Source organism: Ursus arctos, unplaced genomic scaffold (genome assembly GCF_023065955.2).
Source record: "Ursus arctos isolate Adak ecotype North America unplaced genomic scaffold, UrsArc2.0 scaffold_14, whole genome shotgun sequence".
NCBI classification, from domain to species: Eukaryota; Metazoa; Chordata; class Mammalia; order Carnivora; family Ursidae; genus Ursus; species Ursus arctos.
Window position 1 is genome coordinate 31908355 of NW_026622808.1, and position 24790 is coordinate 31933144.

The window sequence follows — 24790 nt, forward strand, 5'->3', positions numbered from 1 at the left end:
CCAGCTGTGGCAACCATCTCGGGCAGGCCCTGTGTCCTCGGCATGGGCCTCTGTGGGGAAGTCTGCGTGGCCCATGCTTTCTCCTTCCGCCGGGAAGTGGAATGCACACAGGTGGACACACAGGGGCTGCGCTGGTGCTAGGAGAAAGGCCCTGCCAGCGGATTCCATGTCCCCAAATAGACATATAAACATGCCAAGCGGGCATCTGGGTGGCTCAGTCCGTTCAACGTCTGCCTTCAACTCAGGTCCTGATCTCCGGGTCCTGAGATTGAGTCCCGCATTGGGCTCCCTGCTCAGCGGGGAGCCTGCTTCTCCCTCTACCTGCTGCTCCCCCTGCTAGTGCTCTCTCTCTCTCTTTCTCTCTCTCTAATAAACAAAATCTTTTCTAAAAAGTGCCAGGCTGACTCCCTACACCGGTGATTTGGAACCTAAAGGGTGTCACACAGAGACTTGAATTGGATGAATGTGAGCGTGTCAGTGACAATTTCCTAGGTTGGCGACAAGTTCATCAGCACCTAGAGCAGCCCCAGATCCGGCGCTCTCAGTTCCCAGCACTGAAGAAGGTCCTGTGGAACACGTTTGAACAATGAGCACTAACAAGCAAGGGCTGGGAGGGAGGCCCTCGGCTGCGTGGATCCGACCCCGGGGAAGGGCGCAGCCTTTAAATTCCGAGCACCTGGAGTGGAGGCAGGATGCAGGTTCGGCCGGCGCAGGATGGAGCTCCAAGTGCCGGACGTGCCGCTGTTGAAGATCTTCTCCTTCCTGGACGCGTTCAGCTTGCTCCAGGCTTCCCAAGTGAACAGGGTAAATGCTCCCCACAATCTGCTCTCTGTGGGGTCCTACCCCCACCCCTCCACGAGTGTCGCACAGACCCCTCTCCGCTCAGCCCCTCCGCGTCGGGATCTAGGAGACCCCAGCCTCAGACCCCCGCAGGCTGCCTCACCGCTTACATTTACCGTGTTCTGGCCCGTTCACCCAGCGCCCACAGACCCAGCTCCCTGGCTTGCAGCGGCCGCTCCTGACCAGGTCGCAGGACAGCGGAGTGATGCACTGGGTGTTGGGGAGTTCGCGTCCTTCGCTCTGAGGGCCTCACGTTTTGTTAAACGAAAAAGGACAAAGGAGTGTACAGCGTCTCTGTGCTGACTAAAGGGTCCTTGCGGCTCCCGTTTCAAGGCCCGGGAAACCCACGTTTCTCCTGCAAGAATTCCGAGCACCTGTCTTAGCAGAGATGGGCCTCTGCGGCTACCGTGTCGGGGTCCCCCCAGACCGGGAGGGCTTTGAGAGCCCGGCTGGCGGCCGGTGAACCGAGGAAGGCCTTGCTCCCCGAGCACAGGAGAGCAGAGGAGGAGCCAACGTTTGGGTAGTGACTGCCCGCTGCCCTCTTCCTTCCTCTCCCTCAGGGCTGGAACAGGGTGGCGGAGAACGACCAGCTGTGGAGGTGAGCCGGGGCAGGGTCCGGTGGGAAGGCAGGTGTTTCTCGTGGGAGGCCGCGGACCTCCGAGTGTGTACTGAGGCGGCTTGTGCAGGGCTGCGTGGGGAGAGGCACGAGTGAGGCTCACAGCGAGGAAAGGTTCAGGAGACCAGGGCTACTGGGGAGGCCAACTGACCAGGGGCAGCCTGGGGGGCCGATGACTCTGTTTCCAGAAGCCTGTGTCTGAAGAAATGGAGCCTCTGCAACTTCTCCGGGTGCCTGGGCTCACAGACCTGGAAGCGGCTCTTCCTCCAACAAACGAAGCTGGAGCACCGGATGGCAGCCGTGAAGCCAGAGGACTTTCTCTTCAGAGAAGCGAGCGGGAACCTGGGTACGGGGATGGGGCGCCCGGGAAGAACGTGACAAACGGGTTTTAAGAAATGCACTATTTTCGTATGGTGACTAAGATAATATAATAAAAAATCATTAAAAAAAAAAAAAGAAATGCACTATTTTCCCCCCTGTGTCTTCATTCAGTGAAGAGAAAGAAAATGACAGCTTCTGGCGCTGGGTTGCTGTGGTAGAGGTCACGGTCGGCCTGTGTCTTCTCTTGTCCCCCACGGTGCATGGAGAGACCAGAGTGATCTCTTCAGGAAATCAGGCCCCGTGTCTCCCTTTCTCCCAAGTCTTCCCGTCCCTCCTAGAATAAAAATGTTAAACAAAAAGGAACCTGGAGTAACAGGGCTTCTGCCCTTCACTTTATCCCTAGCGCCTCTTTTAAAACTCAGAACAGTTCTCCGATGGAGCCCTCTTTATCCCCATTTTACCCGTTAGGGAAACTGAAACGAAGGAGGGAAAGCAAGCCGGCCAGTGTCTCCCCAGTGGCCCGTCCGCCGTGGGAACCCATGTCTGGATGACTCTGCAGCCAGCTGCTTCTCTTCGCCATAGCTGTTTCCCAAACGGTCCTAAGAGGGTGCAGGAAAGCGTAGTTATCTTTCCAGAGTCCTCTTTATTCGATTGGACCATCCCTCCACTATCTGGTGGCCCAGTATTGCCTGTTTCCTTCCAGGAATCTTAGGACCTATGGCTTATCTGTCAGGATGTGGCCACACAGTGGGTGCACAGGAGAAGTCCGTCCTTTGTACAGTGTCGTCAAAGCACAAGCTTTATGCCTGGGACGTGCAGGAGGTGAGTCTGGCCAGTGAGGAGCACAAGTAATGCCTCCCCTTGTCCATCCTGTGCCACACGGGCAACAAGTGCTGGGGGGATGGCACTTGGAATCGGTGACAGAAACAGAGTCTCAAATCCGGTCTTCTCATTGGTAATCTGTGACCTTTCCGTTTAGACTGTAGACACACACAAAACGCACTTTTTAACGTGTAGTTCTTTTTTTTTTTTTTTTTTTTAAGATTTTATTTGTCAGAGTGCGAGCGCATGGGCACACAGGCAGGGGGAGAGGCAGGCAGGGGGAGAGGCAGCCTCCCCTCTGAGCAGTGAGCCAGATGGGGGACTCGAGCCCAGGACCCTGGGATCCTGACCTGAGCCGAAGGCAGACACTTAACCGACTGAGCCACCCAGGCGTCCCTAATGTGTATTTGTATCTATACATTTGTACAAGGACTTGTTTTCTATTGGTAACGTGGAATGGCTGTGAAATAAACTCAGGGTGTTGTACCTCTTCGTGACCTATTCTGCCTCTCTGTCAACTGTTGGCATTTGTTACGTTGGCTTTTTCAGAAAGTGGTCTCTAACACCGATCACTTCCAAGGCAGACAGAGGTCTTCTACATCAGGACCAATAAATGTGGTGCAAAAATCACTAGATGGGGGGCGCCTGGGTAGCGCAGTCGTTAAAGCGTCTGCCTTCGGCTCAGGGCGTGATCCCGGGGTTCCGGGATCGAGTCCCACATCGGGCTCCTCCGCTAGGAGCCTGCTTCTTCCTCTCTCACTCGCCTGCTGTGTTCCCTCTCTCGCTGGCTGTCTCTCTGTCACATAAATAAATAAAATCTTTAAAAAAAAATCACTAGATGGGGAATTGGAAGACCCCAAAGTGGATCCCAAGTTATTGTATTTTCTTGGTTTTCTCTGTTTGCATTTTTCTCCTCTCCCTATGGAAAGTATACAATGACACTTCTTCACATTGGGTCTTCTGAAGTAGGATAAATAAACCCTTTATGAATATATGAGGTGGCAGGAGAATGATGAAAAAAATCTAGAAGGGACTCCTAAAGTTACACAATGTTATATGTCAATTACGTTTCACTAAAAGCTGAGAAAATCCGAAAGGTACTTTCTTGGATAAGTTGCTCCGGGGGAAACCAGTCACCATGTCCCTGAGGACATCCCAGCAGCCCAGTGGATGGTCCACTTGGCAAAGATCTCAGGCCTTCTGCCAACAGCCAACACCATCTTTGCAGTTATGCGAGCGAGCCACCTTGGAAGCTAACCTTCAGTCCTTCGGATTATTGTGTCCCCAGTCAACACGCGGAAACCAGATGAGGAACCCGAAACCAGAGCCACTCAGTGACTCGTCTCCTGAATTTTCAACCAACAGAAGCTGTGTGAGAGAAACGTTTATTGCTCCGAGCTGCTCTAGCATTTTCTTAGGCAGCAACAGATAACCATTTTTCGTATCACTTTCCTTAAAATTTAAGATGTGGAAGAAGCTTTGGAACCAGGCAGTGGGAAGAAGCTGGAAAAATTCTGAGGAGAGTTTGGGACTTTGAGGAGACCTAGCAGAAACCCAGGGGCCTGTCATGAGGCTGCAAAGACTTAAAGGAAAATGTAAACAAGGCTATTGGAAGAAGAGGGAGAGGATAAAATGACCGTTAGATAAAAGAGAGCCAAGGATCGCTGGTTCTGAAAAATTGTAGCCTTTCAAGATGGCAAATGATGCAAAAATTTAAGATGTAGGCTCCAAGCAAGATCAACCCAGAGCAGTGTCAATAAGCCATTCTATAAAGGTGAAGCCAAAGGAGGGACTGCGGAATTCTTTACAGACCACAGAACGATCTAAGGGGGTGCCTCAGAACTGTTAGTCAAGCAATGGACCTCAAAGTTTAAGGCCTTGTCCTCAGCAGCCCCTGGGATTTATCCCAAAGACTTGTGGATGTGGCTCTTGTCTAATGACACCAACTCCAGTAAGTTTCTCGGAGACCCACTAAGTTCAAGGGAATCATACTGGCTGAAATGCTGCCAGCTTGAATTTAAAGGGGTTGAAATATCACAACAGGAAAAGAGGACTTTGAATCTTGAACTTTTACAAGGAAGAAGCAGCCTGTGAAACTATTCAGCTACAAAATTGGGCCACCATATACAGACAGGGCAGAACCAAGAGCCTAGAAAGTGGAGCCAGGAGTCCTGAAGAATCTTTCCCAGGCGTTGAATCCTGATCAACATATTACAGCACGTTCTCTGTTGGATCTCAAATATTCTGCGTAGCAGTGATGCCCACCCCTCTACCTCCATTTTCCCTTTTTTTGGATGAAAGTGTCTATAATGTTATCTATGTTATAATCTCCTATCCTTGTATTTTGGGGATGGGGTCAGACAACTTGTATACTTCTGAGGTTTTCACATCAAGATGAACTGGATCTAACGAGCCTCATGTCATTAAACAATGAAATCTTGGATTTTGCGATGTTGCTGTAATGGTGAGATATTTGGGGGCATGGGAGATGGTGAATGTATTTTGTATGTGGGAGGGAGGTGAGTCATTAGGGACTGCAGGGTGGAGTGTATCAGCCAGTCTTGAAGATGGCCTCAGTCTTCCTTGTCCCCTATTCGTGATCCTAGATAGTCCACTCCCACACTGAATAGGGCTGACCTTTGTAACCAATTGGACATCGTGGAAATGATGGTGTGTGACTTCTGAAGCTATGTCGTAAAATACACTTCCTCTCTCTTGAGTCATTGGCTCCCAGAAAGCCAGCCACAGTATTATGAGGACCCTAAGAGACCCTACAGGGAAGGTCTGTGTGGTGAAGTACTGAGGGCTGCGGGTAGCCAGCACCAACTTGCCAGCTGTATGAGTCAACCATCTTGAGCCTCCTCCTCGTGAAGCCGACTTCAATTCATAAGAGACCCTGAGCCACAACCACCTGGCCAAGCTGTACCTGAATTTCTAACAGAAACTGAGATAACAAAAACTTTTCTTTTAACCACACAGTTTTTTTGGAGAGGGTTTATTTTTATTTATTTTGCTTATTTAAAAAAACTCCAGTATAGTTAACATACAGCATTATATTAGCTTCAGGCATACAATATAGTGATTCAGCACTTCTTTACATCACCTGGTGCTCCTCATGACAAGTGCACTCCTTAATCCCCGTCACCTGTTTCCCTGTCACCCATCGCCTCCCCTCTGGTAACTGTTCTCTATAGTTGAGTTTGTTTTTTTGGTTTGTCTCTTTTCTGTTTCTTAAATTCCGCAGATGAGTGAAATCATATGGTCTTTGCTTTTCTCTGACTTATTTCACTTAGCATTATACCCTCTAGATCCATCCATATTGTTGCAAAAATGGCAAGATTTCATTCTTTTTCATGGCCAAGTAATATTCCATTGTGCGTGTGTGTGTGTGTGTGTGTGTGTGTGTGTGTGTGCGTGTGTACGTACATACATACCAGTCTTCTTTATCCATTCATCTATCAATGGACATTTGAGTTGCTTCCATGTCTTGGCTATTGTAAATAATGCTGCAATGGACATAAGGATGCTCCTGTCTTTTCAAATTAGTGTTTTCCTTTTTTTCAGCTAAATACCCAGTAGTGGACTTGCTGGACCATGTGGTAGTTCTAGTTTTAATTTTTTGAAACGTCATACTGTTTTCCACAGTGGCTGCCCCAGTTTGCATTCTCACCAACAGGGCACAAGGGTTCCTTTTTCTCTGCACCCTTGCGGACACTTGTTGGTTGTTGCATTTTTTATTTTAGCCACTCTGACAGGTGTGAGGTGATATTTCATTGTGGTTTTGATTTTAAGCCACTCAATCTGGAGATGATTTATTGCACAACAATAGATAACACTACACAGGCAACCTGTTAAGCGTTACAAATCAAATTGGTGATTACGTTTGGGGGGTGTGGGGAAGTTAATAGAGCAAGTACAAGTGGGCTTAGAAGTAGTTATTATCAATGTGTAATAACTAAATTTCGCATTTATTTTTGTGTTCTTTTTGTATGATATGCTTCACAATTTTTTAAAGGTTAAAGAAAATCTAGAAGGGAAACGGTTTCTTCTGTGTTATTGGCAATGTACAAGATCGATGATGGAGTAACAATTAAGAGAGTTGATATTCTTTGAATTCCAACTGTTGACGAGGCAGAATTCTTTTTTCTTTTTTTAAAGACGTATTTATTTACTTGGGAGGGAAGGGAGAGGGAGACAGAAATCCAAGCAGACTCTGCACCGAACATGGAGCCTGACGAGGGGCTCAATCTCACAACCCTGAGATCACGACCTGAGTTGAAACCCAGTTAGACGCCTAACCAACTGCGCCACCCTGGCATCCCTAGGCAGAATTCTAAGAATCTTTCATGTGCTGTGAAATGTAATACAACAGCCCTGTAAGAAGCCACAATGGTAAGTAACTTGCTGGTTGTAACACCTTTAGTAAGAGGCAGAACTGACTTGAGCCCAGAGGCCTGATTGTTCTTTATGCCCACCACATAGTGAGATCTTCCCTTTGAATATACTGCGTTGTTCCTTTTGTGTTCACTACCCCTCAAATAATTGAGATGTTTAGAATTTTCTTATTCTTTCCCAGAAGCGAGAAATGGATCTGATTTGGAGGAGAGTTCCAAATAAACACTGGCAAAAAGAAAGCCCAGTAGGTGTGAAGAGTTCCTTGTGTTCCTCTCATTCTCTAGGGCACCATGATCTGGTCCAGCCCAGTCCAGCAGTCTAGTATCATGCGTCTGGCGACCCTCCCTCAAATGCATCTTGCGTTCACTGTGGATTTGGAGGGAACTGTCAAAGTGTGGAATTGTCAGGATGAGGATGCCCTGGCTACTCTCACCATGCCTTGGACCTGTTTTTCCTTGGAAATCTGTCTCACAAATGATGGCCCATTCCTGATGGTAAGTGAGCACTGCTCCTAGAGAGGGCCCACAAAACAAAATGCCTTGCTGCCTTGACAGATGTTATGGCCCCATGACTGTCACATCACTGTCTATCTTCCTGGAGTCATCCCTACCACATACCCTGAGAGTCCAAACATACCCATGAATGTTGGCCCTATAAACCTCGCTACCATCTTGGCCTTTGCTCTACCACAAGTACATTTCCCTAGTCATTCTTCCAGAAAAGAAAAAAAAAGTGTCCCTGAATGATTTCCTATCTATGTCTCTTCTTTCAAATGTGTATTATACAGTACTTGACCTTGGACAGGGATTATGAAGAGAGAGCTGTGGGTTTGGGAAGACATTGAGGGGGGAAAAATAGTGTCGATGTGCTATGAGTGACTATTCTTGAGAAGAGTGCTTTGAGGCTTAGAAAGTTTTATTCCTTGGGATCATTCTCACGATGCTGAGACAGCTTGTCACCTCCACTGGGGGATCGAAGAAACCATAGTGTGTTTCGCAGCTGACAGTGCTGCCTTCTGTGTGCTCTCGGATTTCCTGTCTCCTTCCGTTGACGTGGTGGTGGTGCTTTGGTTTCAGGTAGGCAACTCTGAAGGCGACATCTACACACTGACAGTGCCTGAGCTAAGGGGTGTCTCTAAAGTCAATGCATTTAAATATAGTGTTGACCTCCTACACTGCTCTCCCGACAAGAAATGGATCTTTGCATCTGGGACACATCAGAATATCTTGCCCGTGGTAGGTGTTGCTCTGCGCCTTAACTTTGGGAGGAGAGGGTCAACATTAGGAAGGTGGGGTTCAGGAAGTGTTGGAGAACCTGCAGAACTCAGGGAGGATCGCACAGGGTGCTCCCTCATCTCAAAAGCCATATCACATGTAAAATCCATTTTTGTAGCCAAGAAATAATGTTCTTTGAAGTGATAGTATCAAGTTGCAAGAAAAAAAAAAGTTTGTTGGGGCTCCTGGGTGGCTCAGTCGTTAAGCATCTGCCTTCGGCTCAGGGCGTGATCCTGGAGTTCTGGGATCAAGCCCCACATCAGGCTCTTCCTCTGGGAGCCTGCTTCTTTCTCTCCCACTCCTCCTGCTTGTGTTCCCTGTCTCACTGGCTGTCTCTCTCCCTGTCCAATGAATAAATAAAATCTTAAAAAAAAAAAAAGTTTGTTAATGAAAATTTGCTCATGAAGCCTGAATCAGCCAAAGAGCTAGAGGAGGTGAGAGAGCTCTCAAGAAAGCAGGATCTTGGGCGCCTGGGTGGCACAGCGGTTGGGCATCTGCCTTCGGCTCAGGGCGTGATCCCGGCGTTGTGGGATCGAGCCCCACATCAGGCTCCTCCGCTATGAGCCTGCTTCTTCCTCTCCCACTCCCCCTGCTTGTGTTCCCTCTCTCGCTGGCTGTCTCTATCTCTGTCAGATAAATAAATAAAATCTTTAAAAAAAAAAAAAAAGAAAGCAGGATCTTTGGTAACCTTGCTCATTTTAGCTTTCCTTACTTTACGTTTATCTACCTTGGCTGGAAAGGACAAAAGTCTGGAAGTAAATAAGAACGTAACAGCCTCCGAATGTCCCTCTGAGAAAGTCTGTGGCCCTTGAGTCCGCCATTTTTACCAGTGGCGTGCGTGGACCACACACCAGAGAGCAAGGAGCTAAGAGGAGTCAGTGAAAGCCAAACAGCCCTCGACCAGTTCTCCAAGAAGGGAAAAATCTATCCAACCAATGGCAGCTTGATGTGGGTTCCAATGTGGCCAGATGACTTTCTAACTCCGCGGCATGCCAGAAGAGCAGCTTTGGGGACTTTGCTCTAGGCGTGACCGTGACAGGCAGGAGAGGAAGACAGTCCTTGGATGTCAGATGACAAGCAGGGAATACTCAGTGTTCCTAAGATTCAGAATAAAGCTTTGGCTACAAAGCAAGGATTTTTGTTTTGTTTTGTTTTGTTTAAGTAGGCTCCATGCCCAATGTAGGGCTTGAACTCATGACCCTGAGATCAAGAGTCACATGCTCTGTTGACTGAGCCAGTCAGGCGTCCCAGAAAACCAGGACTTTTAAGGAGGCTTTTCTGGAGTCGCTCCTGTCCTGACGTGCTGTAAATTCTCCTTTCACCCGACTACATGTGCAATAATCTCTCCATAGGTGTTTCTCACAGAGAGCTTGCTGAAACCGTCAGAAGGCAAAAGCCCTCTGTCGCTCTCCATCCCGTTTTCATCATGCTGCAGAGCCTGCTGGGCCCCAAGGAGGACAAGCAGGATCACGGTGATGTACCGAAGAGGCTCTTGCAAGAAGACGGGATTTACCACCTTTGAGCTAATGGCTAAGAGGACGGGGGACCAAACAGACATGCAGGGTAGGCTGTGCCACACCAGAGACACGGTTTCTAGTCCCTTCCACGCATGCATTCTTTGGGAGCTATAACTCTGTGGAAAGGGGGCGGGGGATTTCTTTAGCTGGGGGCTAACCCCTGCCTGCGTGCCTCTCACGCCCGTGCTCTGACCTCCACTCCACTCCACCCCGCTCTTGGGCAGGTCTGTCTAGATTCCCATCCTGCCTTAGGGCCTGGGTCCCAATGCCTCCTCCATGCCTGAGCTGTTCCCGTCCACCGCCCCGCCCGCTCCTGGGTCCGGGCACCCGTTACTGTGGTCTGTGCAGTGTATTTGTCGCTGGCCTACCCTTCGTTTTCCTCACCAGACTGAGGTCCCATGAAAGCAGGGAGTGTGTGTTTTCACTCGGTGTAAAGCTCTCCTGCTGGCTAAAGGATCCGCAGTTTGCCTGCACGTGCGTGTGTGTTTCACACAAACACAGCCCGCCAGATTGCAACTTTCCTGTTGCCGCTTCATATGGAGAGTCCTATCTGGATGGGCGTCGGGGACGGAAATACGGTTGTCTTCGAGAGTGGGCCGTCCTTATTCCTCTTCACCATCAGTGGCCACCTGCTGCAACGATTTGAGGACCACCAGAGGACCATCGGCAACTTGTGGGTGGTAGGTATGAGCCTCCCCGCCCGCTGCTCTTTGCTTGGACTCTGGGCCACTCACCCCGGGTGTCCTTTGAAGGATCCGGTGCACGTCCTCACCACCTCCACGGATGACTCTCTGCATCTGTACATGTGGGACGAGGAAGGCCGTTACCCGCACCTCAAGAGCTGCTGTCACCTGGAGCACGTGGGGAATGACCCGGCGCCGAGCTGGTAAGCCCTGCTTTGTGACCTGACCTTTCCTTAAAGATTGCAAATTTCCATATAAAAAAATGAAGGGATAATAAGTGAGGTTTTTTCAAAAAATTTTTTTGAGGAGATATATATATATATCTCCATAAACAAACTTATGTCCAAAAAGAGAATTGCTAGTCCTTGGAATATGTTCACGGCCCTTGCAGTACATTTCAAAAGGCTTTCCAAAAGGGCCCCCACTTGTTTGCCCACAGCAGAATATGGAACATTTCTATCCTCAATATCCTGTCTCTACTTGCAAGGTTTATACCTTTTTTTGAGTTCATTAGTCATTTGGGTCGCTTTTCTTTTTTCTTTTCTTTTTTCTTTCTTTCTTTCTTTCTTCCTTTCTTTCTTTCTTTCTTTTTTTCTTTCCTTTTTTTTTTTTTTTACAATTTTATTTATCTGAGAGAGAGAGAGAGCATGAGCAAGGGGGCAGAGGCAGAGGGAGAAGCAGGTTCCCCACTGAGCAGGGAGCCCGATGCGGGGCTCCACACCAGGACCCCGGGATCATGACCTGAGCCGAAGGCAGACGCTTAACCGACTGAGCCACCCGGCTGCCCCTGGGGTGCTTCTTTAGTGAGCTGTTTTTATCTCCATTTTAGTTTTCTTGTAGATTGCTTGCCTTCATTGTTTTTCTTGAGATTTTCCATAGTATCCATAGAGGTCTTGTCCTTTATATACGTCCTGGCTTGTCCTTATAATGTTTACTTTTGGCAAGATCTAACAAAATACAAAATATGTATTCTTCAAGCTGCCGGTACCACTAGCAGGAATTTGACAGTCAACCTCCACCAATTAGAAATTCGTTGGCTGTTTATTGCAACATGAGTTGTGATTGCCAAATGCTGGAAACTCTCTAACTGCCTAAACATAAGAGATTGTTTAAATTACTATGACATATCCACATCATGGAGTATTGTGCAGCTGTAATCAGGATCTCTATGTTCGGATAAATTATTTCCAGGGTTATGGAGGCAAAAAAATTTTTAATTGTATATAACTGATATATAATTATACTTAGCAGATTTTATTTTTTGCTCTTTATCATATCTAATAAATCTTAGCCTACTCTAAGTCATAAATGCTTTTCTCCTTTCAATAATTAAAAAAAATTTTTTTGAGATTCGTTTATTTTAGAGAGCACAAGTAGGGGGAGGGGCGATAGGAGGGGGGTGAGAGAGAGAGAGAGAGAGAGAGAGAGAGAGAGAAGTAGACTCCCCACTGACAGGGGAGCCAGGCTCAGAGCTTGATCTTGACCCTGAGATCAGGACCTGAACTGAAATCAAGAGTCAGGATGCTTGACCAGCTGAGCCACCCAGGCGCCTCTCAATAATTTTAAATACTTCCCCTTCGTATCACATGGTCCAAACTATGTAGCATTATGGTTTTATCTGTCTAATTTTTTAACAATGCAAAGAAATTTAGTCTTCCCCAAATAGAATCCAGTTATCCAGCACAGTCTGAGTTTTGACAGAACCGTAGTCTTTTTAATCAGAAGTACACTCAAACCGCAGAATATTTCCATCATCCCCAAAGTTTTCTTAGGCTCCATTGCAGGCTGTCCCTCCTTCCATCCCCACACCAGGCAACCACTGATCTGCTTTCTGTCCTTATTGATTAGTTTAAATTTTCTAAACTTTTATGTAAATGGAATTAGACAGTACATATTCCTTTTGTGTCTCGCTTCTTTCAGTGAGCGTGGTGGTTCTGAGATTCACCCTTGTCGAGTGTATTGGGAGCGCCCTCCCTTTTGCCACTGAGTGGTCAGTGCCCTGTCGTGTAGCTGGGCCCCGGTCCATCAGCTCGCCAGCTGAGGGTCATTTATGTTGATTCTAGCTTGGGATGAACATGTTTTCGTATTTACCTACGAGTGGAACTGTCGGGGCACACGATGTTTGATTTTATAAGAAACTGCCAAACCCTTTCCTAGGGGGCTATACGTTTTCGCATTCCCACTTGGTCTTGTTCTGGTTTTGTTTTGTTTATTTATTTTACATTCTAATATGTGTGTAGTGTGCTCTTATTAGAGTTGTGTATTTCCCTAATGATGTCAAGCAGCTTTTCATTTGCTTTTTTGCCATCCAGATATCTTCTTTGGTGAAGCACTGTGTACATTTTTTAGTTGGGTTGTTTATTAATATCTAGTTTTGATAGTTCTTTATATATTTGGAATATAAATTTTTTATCAGATAAGGATTTGCAAATATTTTCTCCCACTTCGTGGTTTGTCTTTCTACTCTAACAGTGTCTTCCAAAGAGCAGGTGTCCTTATTTTGGTGAATCTCCAACTTTTCTTCTAAAATGATTGGCTCTGGATGTTATATCTAAGAAATCTTTGCCTAACCCAAGGTCACTAAGGTTTTCCCCTTTGTTTTTATAAAAATTGTATAGTTTGAGATTTTATGTTTTAGTCTGTTATCCATTTTGAATTAAATTTTATATAGGATAAGATATAGATCAAGGTTTCCTTTTTTTTTTCTTTCTTTTTTTTTTTAATACAGGTATTTATTCAGCACCATTTGTGGGGGAGGGGAAACCTATTCTTTCTCCACTGAATTCCCTTTACATCTTTGCCAAAAATTGACTCTCTCTCTCTCTCTCTCTCTCTATATATATATATATAATGTATGTATGTTAATTTCAAGATTCTTTTGTTCCAAGGACCAATGTGTCTATCCTTTCTATAATAACACACTACTTTGAAAGTGTAACTTCATTGAAATTTTAAAATCTGATGATATGAGTCCTCCACTTTTTTCTTTTGCAAAATTACTTTGGCTATTCTGGTTCCCTTGTTTTCTACACATTTTATGTTTGCTTTTTGTTTTTCTACACATATTTTAGAATAAGTTTGTAAATGTCTATACAAATTCTGCCGGGGAGGCGCCTGGCTGGCTCAGTCTGTGAAGCATGTGACTCTTGATCTTGGGGTGGTGAGGTTGAGTCCCACATTGGTCTTGGAGGTTACTTAAGGGAATTAAAAAAATAGAATTAGGGGCTCCTGGCTGGCTCAGTCAGAAGAGCGTGCAACCTTGATCTCGGTCGGGGTCATGAGTTTGAGCCCCAAGTTGGGTATAGAGATTAAATTAAAAAAAAATAGAATCCTAGTTGGACACACAAAAAATTCTGCTGGAGTTTCTACTGGAATTCTATTGGGTCTACAAATCTGGGAAGAAAATGGCATCTTTACAATTGAGTCTTCCGATCAGTGAACCTTATGTCTCTCAATTTATTTACATCTTCCCTATTTTATCAAGTGTTCTAGTTTTCAGGCACAGATTTTGCAAAGATTTGGTAAGACTCTACCTAAGTATTTAGTGGTTTGAGTGCTGTAACAGTAATGTCTTCAGTTTTCAATTTTTCACTAGTAGTATGTAGAAATGATTGACTTTTAAAATACTAATTTTATATCCTGCGATCTTGCTAAACTATTATTCAAATAGCTCTTATTGTCTATAGATATTTTGTGATTTTCCATGTATACAATCATGTCATCTGTCAACAGAGACAGTTTTTCTCCCCTTGCTTTCCAATCCATAGGTCTTTTATTCCTTGTTCTTGACTTATTGCATTGGATATAACTTTCAATAGCAGGGGTGCCTGGCTGGCTCAGTTGGTAGAGCATGAGGCCCTTAATCTTGGGATCATGAGTTCAAGCCCCACGTTGAGTGTGGAGTTTACTTAATAATAATAATAACCTTCAGTAACAACATTGGAGTGGACAGCAGATATCCTTGCTTTTTATAGGAAGTGTTGGGTCTTTCACCATTATGATATTCACTGTATGTTCTCGTAGTTGCCCTTTACTATGTTGAGGAAGTTCCATTCTAGTCCTGGTTTGCTGAGGGTTTTTATCATCAATAGATGTTTAATTTTGCCAATGCTTTTCCTGCGTCAATTACTATGAGCATATGATTTTTCCTTTTTAGATTGTTAATAAGACAAATTACAGTGATTGATTTTTCTTTTTAAGATTTTATTGATTAGAGAGAGAGTGAGCATGCATGAGCAGGGAGAGAGGGAGAGGGAGAAGCAGACTCCCTGCTGAGCGGGGAGCCTGATGCAGGGCTTGATCCCAGGACTTCATAACTGTGAATTCTTTTTAAGAATTTTTTTTAAAGTTTCTATTTATTTGAGAGAGAGCATGGGCATGCGAGTGTGTGTGTGTGAGAGAGAGAGAGAGAGAGGAAGAGAGAGCGAGAGAGAGCACAAGCAGCGGGGAGGAGCAGAGGGAGAAGCAGACTTCCCGCTAAGCAGGGAGCCCGACTCAGGACTGGATCCCAGGACCCCGGGATCAAGACCTGAGTGCAAGACAGACGCTCAACCAACTGAGCCACCCAGGTGCCCCAACTAGGAGTTCTTTAATGGTTATAGCACCATTCGGATGATCTCTTTTATGCTGAGTTCTGGTAGTTCGTGGTTTCCAGGAATTAGTCATTTCATGTAACTTGTTTCTTTCAGTCTTTTACATATATGCAGAGTCTGGTGATTTCGACTCCTTTACTCCTAACACTGGTAATTTGTCTTTTTTTTCTTTGTTTGTCATTCATATATATATATATATATAAAATATGGTTTTATTTATTTGAGAGAGAGAAGGAGAGCATGAGAGTGGGACGAGGGGCAGAGGGAGAAGCAGACTGCCCTCTGAGCAGGGAACCTGATGGGAGGCTCGATCCTGGGACTCAGGTATCATAACCTGAGCCAAAGGCAGATGCTTAACCAGCTGAGGCACCCAGGTGACCCTCTTTGTCAGTCTTAATAGAGGTTTATCACTTTTAATTATCTTTTCAAATAAATAGCTTTTCTTTTGTCTTTTTTCTTAGTTTCATCTCTGCTCTTTTATTTTCTTCTTGCTTTGGTTTATTTTGTTTTCTAATTTTTGAGGTAGAAACTCAGATTATTGCTTTGAGACTTTTTTTTTTTTTTTGAGAGAGTGCATGAGTGAGCCATGGGAGGGGCAGAGGGAGAAAAAAAGAGAATCTCAAGCAGACCCCCTCCTGAGTGTGGAGCCCAACACAGGCCTGCTCCAACAACCCTGATATCATCACAACCAGAGCCGAAACTAAGAGTTGGTCACCCACGCATCTCAAGACCTCTCTTTTTAAATATTAGCATCTGATGCTCTAAATTCCTCACTAAGCACTGCTTTGGCTGCAACTTACAAATTCCAACTGATCGTATTTTCATTTTCACTTAGTTTCATATACTTTTTTTAAAAGTTTTTATTTGAGAGAGAGAGAGAGAGAGAGAGAGAGAACACAAGCAGGGGGAGTGGCAGAGGGAGAGGGACTCCATCCCAGAGCCCTGGGATCATGACCTGAGCCAAAGGCAGGCACTTAACCGACTGAGCCACCCAGGCGCCCCTCCATATACTTTTTAATTTCCCTTTTCCCCTTTGACCCATGGATTGACTAATTATTTTCCAGTTTTTATTTAAATTCCAGTTAGTCAACATATAATGTAATATTAGTTTCAGGAGAAAAGACCCATGGATTATTCAAAAGTGTGTTTATTTTTCAAGTGTTTGGATATTTTATTACTATCTTGTTGATTTCTAGTTTGAATCAATTATAGAGCGCCTACTCCATATGTTCTTCCTTCTATGTCTGTCGAACTTGGCTTTATGACCTGGGGCATAGTGGATGTTGGTGAATGTTTGAATGTGTACCCTGCTCTTGTCGGATGGAATAGCAATGGCACCGCTTTGTTGATGATCTGTTTCAGTTCTTCGTACCCTTTCTGACCTTTGATCTAGTGGTTCTATCAATTATGAGAGGAGATTGTTGAATTTTCTGACTATAAATGTGGAATCTTTTTCCTTTAAATTCTATCAGTTTTTATTTCATGTATCTTGCAGCTCTGTTACTTGGTACGTATACGTTTAGTATTACGACTTCTTGCTTAGTTGGCCCTCTTATGTTTGTGTAATGTCTCTCCTTATCCTTGGCAATTTTCTTTGCTCTGAGGTCTACTTTACCTGTTATTAATTTAGCTATTCCTGCTCCCTCTTGATTAATGTTTGTATGTGACATTGTTTTCCATTCATTTTATTTCCAGCCTACTTCTTATAATTGAAGTGGTTTTCCTGTAGACAGCATCTAATTGGGTCGTGATTTTTATGCACATTGTGCCAAGATTGGTCTCTTCACTGGTGTATTAACTTATTTCAGCGTTTGGGAGATGTTGTGTTATTTCCTTCTGGTTTCTATGGTATCCAGTGAGAGATCCACTGTCATTAGAGGTGTTGTTCTTCTATAGATAAAACTGTCATTTTTCTCAGGCTGATTTCAAGTTATTTTCTGTCTTTAGTTTCCAGAAATTTATTGTTTTTGATGTAGATTTCCTTGAATTTAACCTGCTTGCGTTTGATCAGCTTTTTCAATCTGTAGGTTTACCAAATTTGAGGAGTTTTTAGCTATTACTTGTCTCTGCAGTGCTTGAAGAGAAAGAGGAAGGAGGGCCACCTCCACTCATCTTAGTGCAGGGAGGAAATGGTCAACAGGGCTCGACTCAGTCTTTGCAGGGGAGGGGTAAAGGCACCACCTTTGCTTGGGTTAGTACAAAGCAGGGATGGTCACCAGAACTCTACCCTGACAGTTCTGGACTCCTGGAGAAGAGGGGTAGGAGTATCACCTCATTAATACATGATGAGAATGGTTGACAGGGCCATGCCCCACAAGCTCTACATCACCCCCGTGGGGAGGGGGCATGGCCTCTTAGGGATTCGCCCGGAAGAGGGCAGGCATAATCAAAGGGAGCAGAATCCTATTTTAAAATAAAAATATTGTCTCTCAGGGCGCCTGGGTGGCTCAGTTGGTTAAGCATCTGCATGCAGCTCAGGTCATGATCTTGGGGTCCTGGGATCGAGCCCTGCATCGGATTCTCTGCTCAGCAGAGAGTCTGCTTCTCCTTCTCCTTCTGGCCCTCCCCTGCTCTCGCTAGCACTCTCTCTCTCTCTAATGAATAAAACAAATCTTTAAAAAATATCCCCTCAGCATTATTAAATAATGTCTCTGATTTGCTAGATTATCGTGCGAATTCTGGCAGTGCTCTCTCAGCAGGTTGGGATCGCTGCTCTTGCAATTCATAATCAGCAGACCTGTCAGATCTGTGCATCAAAACCAAATCTCAGAATAGCTTCAGTGACCAAAGGACCAGTTGATTTGGGAAGAATATTCATATCTTTGTCGGGTTCAAATTTAGTATTCTCAACAACGGCTATCACTACTTTCCCGTTTGTCCACTGATGATCTTGTTTTTTCTTTTGGCAGCTATGTCTCCAAAGCAATCTGTGATAATATGAGCATAGTATGTGTGATGTCAAGAATTCGGGAATCCAGCATTCTGGTCATGTATTCTTTGCATATGTAACGTGGAAACTAATGGAATTAACTTTGCATCATCTCCCTCAATGTAGTAAAGAGAATTCTGTTTGCAAACCCAGAATGATTATTTTAGTGATATTAGGAAAGAAGCAGATTTCACTAACAGCTACTACAGATCCGGCGCCGTACAGCTGGCAGGAGCAACCCGTCCTTTGTCCTCGCCAGCAGGAAGAGTCTAGAATACTAAGGCAGCAAAATATAACTGGTCACACAACTCAATTCAAGGGGAGCCTATAACAGGAGAAAGAGTGACTTAGGATTGAGGCTGGTTTACAGGTGAAGGCATCGGGGGCGCCTGGCTCAGCTGGTAGAGCAGCAACTCTTCATCTCAGGGTTGTGAGTTCGAGCCCCATAATGGGCGCGGAGCCTACTTAAAAAAAATTGTAGAAGTCAAGGTCATCTGTATTAGTGTTCTCTAAAATGTAAGCAAAACATAAATGTATTAGAAAAACATAGACGTTAATACTTGACGGTAGCTAGAAGCGACTCAGAATGTAGATGGTAATAAAAAATACTTGAGAGGACTAGGAAATATAGCGAAAGCTAAATCACATGGAAGTTTCACTGTGCATATCCTCACAGCCACCGGACATGACAGAGAACTGCCCCCTAGGTTGCATCCCTGGTTCAGGATTCAGAGTTTGGGGAGAGAGTACTAATACATCAAGCCTAAGACCTATGGGTCTGCTGTTCTGGCTCTGAGAGGAGGACTGGAAGAAAGAGGACATGAGGGGGGGACACAGTTCTCCCATGAGGATGTGATCTCAATGGGAGATTTCTCCAAGGAGCTGTGTGCGTTTCTGGGCTGTTAGAGTGCCCACCAGTCCCTCTTCCTCAAAACAGACTTGAGGCTGTGACCAGGAAGATAAAGGAAGTCAGTGGAGGGTCCCCGGAGATGGACAAGGCTGGGTGGAGAAGCTGACAGGAGCATCATTGTACACAGCACGTGACGGTTCTGGGACAGTCGCAGGTTTGAATCAGGGTCCGTGAGGAGGAATACATTCTAACACAGGGTGGAAAGTCCAAGTGTCAAGTCACACAGACAGCTGCAGGATCTAACCCAAATATTTTTTTTAACAAAGAAAGAACTATATTTTATAGATCTATGTTTTTTTAAAGATCCTCTTTCGTGTCATTTAGAAAAGTGATTTAGAAGTAGCCCTGGCCTACACCCGGCATGAGTATCATGTCCTATACCAATTTTACCTCCATTAAAAAAACAAAAACAAAAACGTAGCCATGGTGACTAAGGAAAGCCCAGGAGGCTCTAATCTCTGTGACAAAGGGAATATGTGGCAGAGGACACACAGGCGGAAGAGGCGACAGAGGCAAAAATCTGCGGACTATTCGTGCATGAGCACAAAGCACGTAATTTGTCCGAGGAAACGGGAGTAAATAGGATCCCACGGGGCCTGTGATTTCTGAATACTTTAGAGACAAAACTGAATTGCTGTTGGGCTTTCATTTTCCAGAAAAAGGTGGTCAAGCTAGGCAGAGGAAACTTTCTACACACAGCACCAAACATTGTTCAAAACTGCAAATGCAAAAGAAAGCCTTAAAGTCTATGGTGAAGGGGCCAGAAATGAAGGGAACCCTTCTAAGTTGAGGAATGAAGAAAAAGGGTAAATCCGGAAAAGTGAAGAAATGCTGCATGCCTTATTCCTAGAATTTTAAAGAACTCCACGATGGAACACAGGGCCCCTGCCAAAGCAGAGGTCGGCTCACAGATTTGCAAGGTCCGGGACCCTCAGAAAAGTAACAGTCCTTTCCTTGTAGGTAAACTGAAGGGAAGCCTCCCCACTGGAGAAGGATGATGGGGAGAGCTGCCTCTCTCAGCTTCAGGTTTGGGTGGATTAAAAACGGAGAAACCACTCTCTCCAGAGAATTCCTAACTATAACCATACTCTCCTTGGGGGTGGAGTTGACATCAGTCAAGGTCCCAAGACTACACAGAGGTCACACACCCATTAAGGTAATTTGACCAAGGTTTAATAAAGGAACTACTGTAATTTGGGTTTGTGGTGAAAAGCATTCGAGAAGCCACAGAAATAATACACTTAGTGGTGTTTTCGCCCCTCCTTTTTGTGAACAGGGCGCTGGCAGTCCACTTTCGACCTATGCTCGCAAGTCCAGGCCAGGTTTTGTTTCTGTCTCAGCCACCGGAAGCTCGTGGGCGGCAGCACTGCTGGGAAGAGTTCACTTCCCCTACCTGCACCTGCAGGGTGCTGGCCCAGCTTAGTTACAGAAGGGGTGCTGACCCCCCACCCCCACCCCTTCTTTTGGTTCCCTGGGCTGCCTGTGCTGAAAGCCACGGCTACTGGGTGGGGGCTTGCTACAGCTGCAGAGAACTGAACAGGGCTACTCCTCTTGCTAGAACTCCTCTACCAGGTATCATTGCCTGAATGGATACGTTCAAGTGGTTATAGATTTGACTAACACGTTCTAGTTAGTAAGGACTTTACCAGAGAGAGCAAGGCATCCTCTCTCGTGTACTTCACTCCGTTACAGGCACTGGAGCCAACTGGACCTGCTCCTGACACCCAGGAGATCTGTGAAAAAGGAAACCAAGGCCCCACATGGTGTCCCTTAGGTTAGGTATTAGGTCTTGGTTGGTGGACTTGGGACCTTAACCTAGCTGCAGTTTCAGCCCCCCCGAAATGTCACCTTTACCCAGTCCACATGGGACTTTCCTGGTCAGCACTATGAGATTGACTGCTCGACCCCTTCTGTTCCCCTTAGGAGCGCAACCTGGCCTAAAACAATGAATTCTTTGCTAATAATCTCCTTCTCCCCCCCCCCCCATCTTTAAAAGCTTTTCCTCTTCTGTAGCCCTTTGGAGCTCCCCTTTACTTGCTAGATGGAGATGCTGCCCAATTCACAAATGGATTAATAAAGCCCCTCGGACCTTTAAAATTGACTTGGTTGAATTTTTGTTATTTAACAGAACTGATTGCCCTGAATGGGGTACCAGCATATGGGTGATTCCCAGGAGACCAACAGAGGCCCCCGGCAGATGACCTTCGACTTTAACCCCCTACTCTGTGGTCGCGTCTTTTCCTTCAACCTTTACCAGTGCGACCACACGTTCAGTGGCCAGTCACCCTAGCCCCACATGGCTCATGGGGGTGGGGGTGTCTAGTGCCTGTTAGCACATCCTCCTGCCTGTGGGTGAACACCACTCGCCAAATTTTACAGAGTAAGGGACCCACGCCAAAGGCGCCGTAATATTGGTCTGCGAACTAAACAGATAAATCAGAATCTTTTCCTTTTTGGATCAATTCTCCTGGCTCTCTACCACTAAATGGGCAGACTGGCTCCAAAAAAAGGGTTTTGAAATCCTAGTTTGTGACTTTATAGGGAATCCTATAGAGAATCCTCTCTAGGATTCTCGATCCTAGGGATGCTTTCTCACTGGCTCTAAAAACGGGCACAAGACCCGTTACCTTAAAAGCCAACTGGTGCCAAATTCAAATTTGAACACATTATTTTTGAAATGACCCAAACAAGCAGAGTTTTAGCCATTCAGAGCCTGTCTGCTTTTCCCACCCCCACCGAAGGCTCACCTGACAGCTCCTACCCACTGCTAGGCCAGAGCCCTGTGACTACAGGTGCCAGGCTGCTACAGTATCGGGGGCTATCTGACCCAGAGCCCCCCACACCACACGCACACCTAGGCACAGAAGCCGCCTGCTCCCATCTCCTCCTCTCTCCCAGAGTACCCTTGCCGTCCTCCCCTCCTGGAGGGTCGCCCCTGTGCCACAAGCTTCCAGACAGTCTTGTGAGATGAGGAACTTCCTCTCCACAGAACACTCTCCAAGCCCCTCTCAGTAAAGCGTGTGTGTGTTACTGCCTCTTCTGGTTTTTTCCATGATGAGCCCCCAAATCCTTTGAGCCCTGAGAGACCTACATCCCAAATAGATAAAGAACTCTTAAAACTCAACAAGAAAACAACCCAATTACAAGTGGGGGAGAGACGTGAACCTCACCGAAGAGGATACACAGAGGCCAACAAGTTCATGCGGTGTGCCACGTCACCGGCCACGAAGGAAATCTACATTAAAACCGCAGTGAGACACCAGTGCACACCCGTCAGATGGGAGGGGGCAGGTGGCGAGACGGACAATGCCAGGAGCTCGAGGACATGCCGCAACCAGAGCCCCATGATACTGCCGGCGGAAATGCAAAATGCTACAGCCGTTTTTGTGAAGAGCTGGGCAATTCCTTATGAAATAAAACACGCACTTAGCATATCACCCAGCAATCCCACTTCTAAGTACTTACCCAAGAGAAATGAAAACTGATCACACAAAAGCCTGTATATAAATGCTTACAGCAACTGTATTCATAATCACCCCAAACTGGAAACAACCCAAACGTCCTTCAACTGGTGAAAAGATCTTCTCGGTGCGTCCGTACAATGGGTACCACCCAGCAAGAGATGTAACCCGACCGCCGAGGCCCAGAAAGCTCTTGGACATCAGCCTTAGCAGCATTTGTCTAGCTCTGTCTCCTCAGGCCAGGGAAACGAGCAAAAATACACAAGTGAGGCTACATCCAACTAAAAAGCTTTTGCACAGTGAAGAAAACCATCAACAAAATAGAAAGGCAACCTACCAACTGAGAGAAGAGAGCTGCAAATGATACCTCCGATAAGGGGTTAATATTCAAAATAGTAAAATTTATAAGATATGCAAAGAATATCCAAAACAAAAGAAGTTCTACAACTCAACACCAAAAAAACGATCTAATTTAAAAAACGGGCAGAGGACCTGAATAGACATTTTTCCAAAGAAGACAGACACCCAGATGGCCAACAGACACATGAAAAGATGCTCCACGTCGTTATTCAAATCGAAATCACCGTAAGCTACCCCCGCCCACATGTCAGAATGGCTAGAATCAAAAAGACAAGAAACAACAAGTGTTGGTGAGGATGTGGAGGAAAGGGAACCCCTTCCTTCCCGCTGTCGGTGGAAGGTAATCTGGAAGACAGTCTGAAGCTTCTTCAAAAAATTGGAAACAGAAATACTATAAGATGCCTTAATTCCACTTCTGGGCACTTACCTGAAGAAAACAAAAATGCTAACTCAGAAAGCTACGCATCCCTATGTTTATTGCCGCAAGATTTACAGTAGCCAAGACATGGAAGCAGCCTCTGCCCATGGACGGATGAGCAGATAGAGACGTGGTGTGTGTGTGTGTGTGTGTGTGTGTGTGTGTGTGTGTGTGTGTACGCCTGCACATAGACACACAGACACATGTACACACAACAGATTATTTGCCATAAAAAAAAGAATGAAATCTTACCATTTGCAACAACGGGGATGGATCTAGATGTTATTATGCTCAGTGAAATAAGTCAGATAAAGACAAATACCGTATGAGTCCACTTACATGTGCAATCTAAAAAAATGAACAAAAATGAGAAACACTCATAAACACAGAACAAACTGGTGGTTGCCTAATAAGGGGAAGGGGGTGAGGAGGATGGGCAAAGTGGGTGAAGGGGAGTAAGAGGTACAAACTTACAATTATAAGTCATGGGGATGAAAACATGGCACAGGAAATAGTAATATTGTAATATATTTACCGTGGTGAGCATTTCATAATGTGTATAATTGCTGAATCTCTATGTTGCACGCCTGAAACTAATTTAATATGTCCACTACAGTTCAATTAAAAATAAAAAAAAAACTTCAGGGGTGCCTGGGTGGCTCAGTCATTGGGCGTCTGCCTTCGGCTCAGGTCCTGATCCCAGGGTCCTGGGATCGAGCCCCGCATTGGGCTCCTCCACTGGGAGCCTGCTTCTTCCTCTCCCACTCCCCCTGCTTGTGTTCCCTCTCTCGCTGGCTGTGTCTCTGTCAAATAAATAAAATCTTTAAAAATTAAAAAAATAAAAACTTTAACACAAAGATTTAAAAATCCTAAATATGACTCCCTTCAAATATAGGAATGAAAAAAAACAAAACAAACAAACAAAACAGGAGAAATGGACGCAACCACTGGAGGCAAGAAGCAGGGGAGCAGATGGGAAACCAAGACTGAATGATGTCCAAGAAACAGAGAACACGGGCCTGGCAGGTGCCCCGAGAGACCCAAGGACCTGGTCCAATAACAGAGCTGGGGACACGGGGGTGCAGGAGGCGGCACAGGGAACCTGAGCACTGCTCCCCCACGGGCCAGGGCAGGGTAGGAAGTTGAACCCGGGCAGCACGGAGCAGCAGGAGTCCAAGGTTCCCATCTGGGAGTCCGGAGAAGCTGGTTCTAGTCCTCCTCACTGGGTGATCTTGAGCAAGTCACTCCCTCCGGATGGATTCAACCTCCCCCTGCCCAGGAAAAGACACCCTCTATGCCTCCCCCAGCCTAGCCCCCAATCAGTGGACAGTGCCACAGCAGCACTTCTCACTTGCGAGGGTACAGGTGGGGGTGCTGGCAAGACAGAGGGCAAAGGCAGGGCCTTCCTGCATCGCCTGGAGCCTGAATCCAGGGAGACCCCAGGCAGGAACCTGGGCATGAGAAGTCGAGAAACCTCTTTTAGGCTGGGCTGCCCGGGGGGCAGAGCGAGGAGGCCAGGGTGAGGGGTGGTACACCTTCCCCTTCCCGTCCTCCTCCAACAAGGCATCGGGCGGACTCCGGCTCACCCTCCACCAAGTCAGGCCTGGCTCTCTGGGCCACGGAGGGCTGACTTGTGTCCTGCAGGCTCTCCT

The 24790-nt window shown here is 46.0% G+C and overlaps 1 protein-coding gene across 2 annotated transcripts in view; it reads left to right on the forward strand.

Moving 5' to 3' along the window:
- The window catches only part of FBXW12 (F-box and WD repeat domain containing 12), a 45188-nt gene extending 27051 nt beyond the window's left edge, over positions 1-18137 (forward strand). Inside the window, exons 1-7 of one of the 2 annotated variants that reach the window (XM_057312045.1) lie at positions 1940-2599; positions 7279-7488; positions 8071-8229; positions 9621-9831; positions 10287-10465; positions 10538-10671; positions 17970-18137. In XM_057312045.1, coding sequence (XP_057168028.1) covers positions 2495-2599; positions 7279-7488; positions 8071-8229; positions 9621-9831; positions 10287-10465; positions 10538-10671; positions 17970-18069 — 1098 coding nt within the window. In that variant the 5' untranslated portion in view covers positions 1940-2494 and the 3' untranslated portion in view covers positions 18070-18137. Of the gene's footprint in view, positions 1-1939; positions 2600-7278; positions 7489-8070; positions 8230-9620; positions 9832-10286; positions 10466-10537; positions 10672-17969 lie in introns of those variants that run through there. The other variant, XM_057312044.1, reaches the window with a different exon arrangement.
- Positions 18138-24790: the final 6653 nt, after the last annotated feature.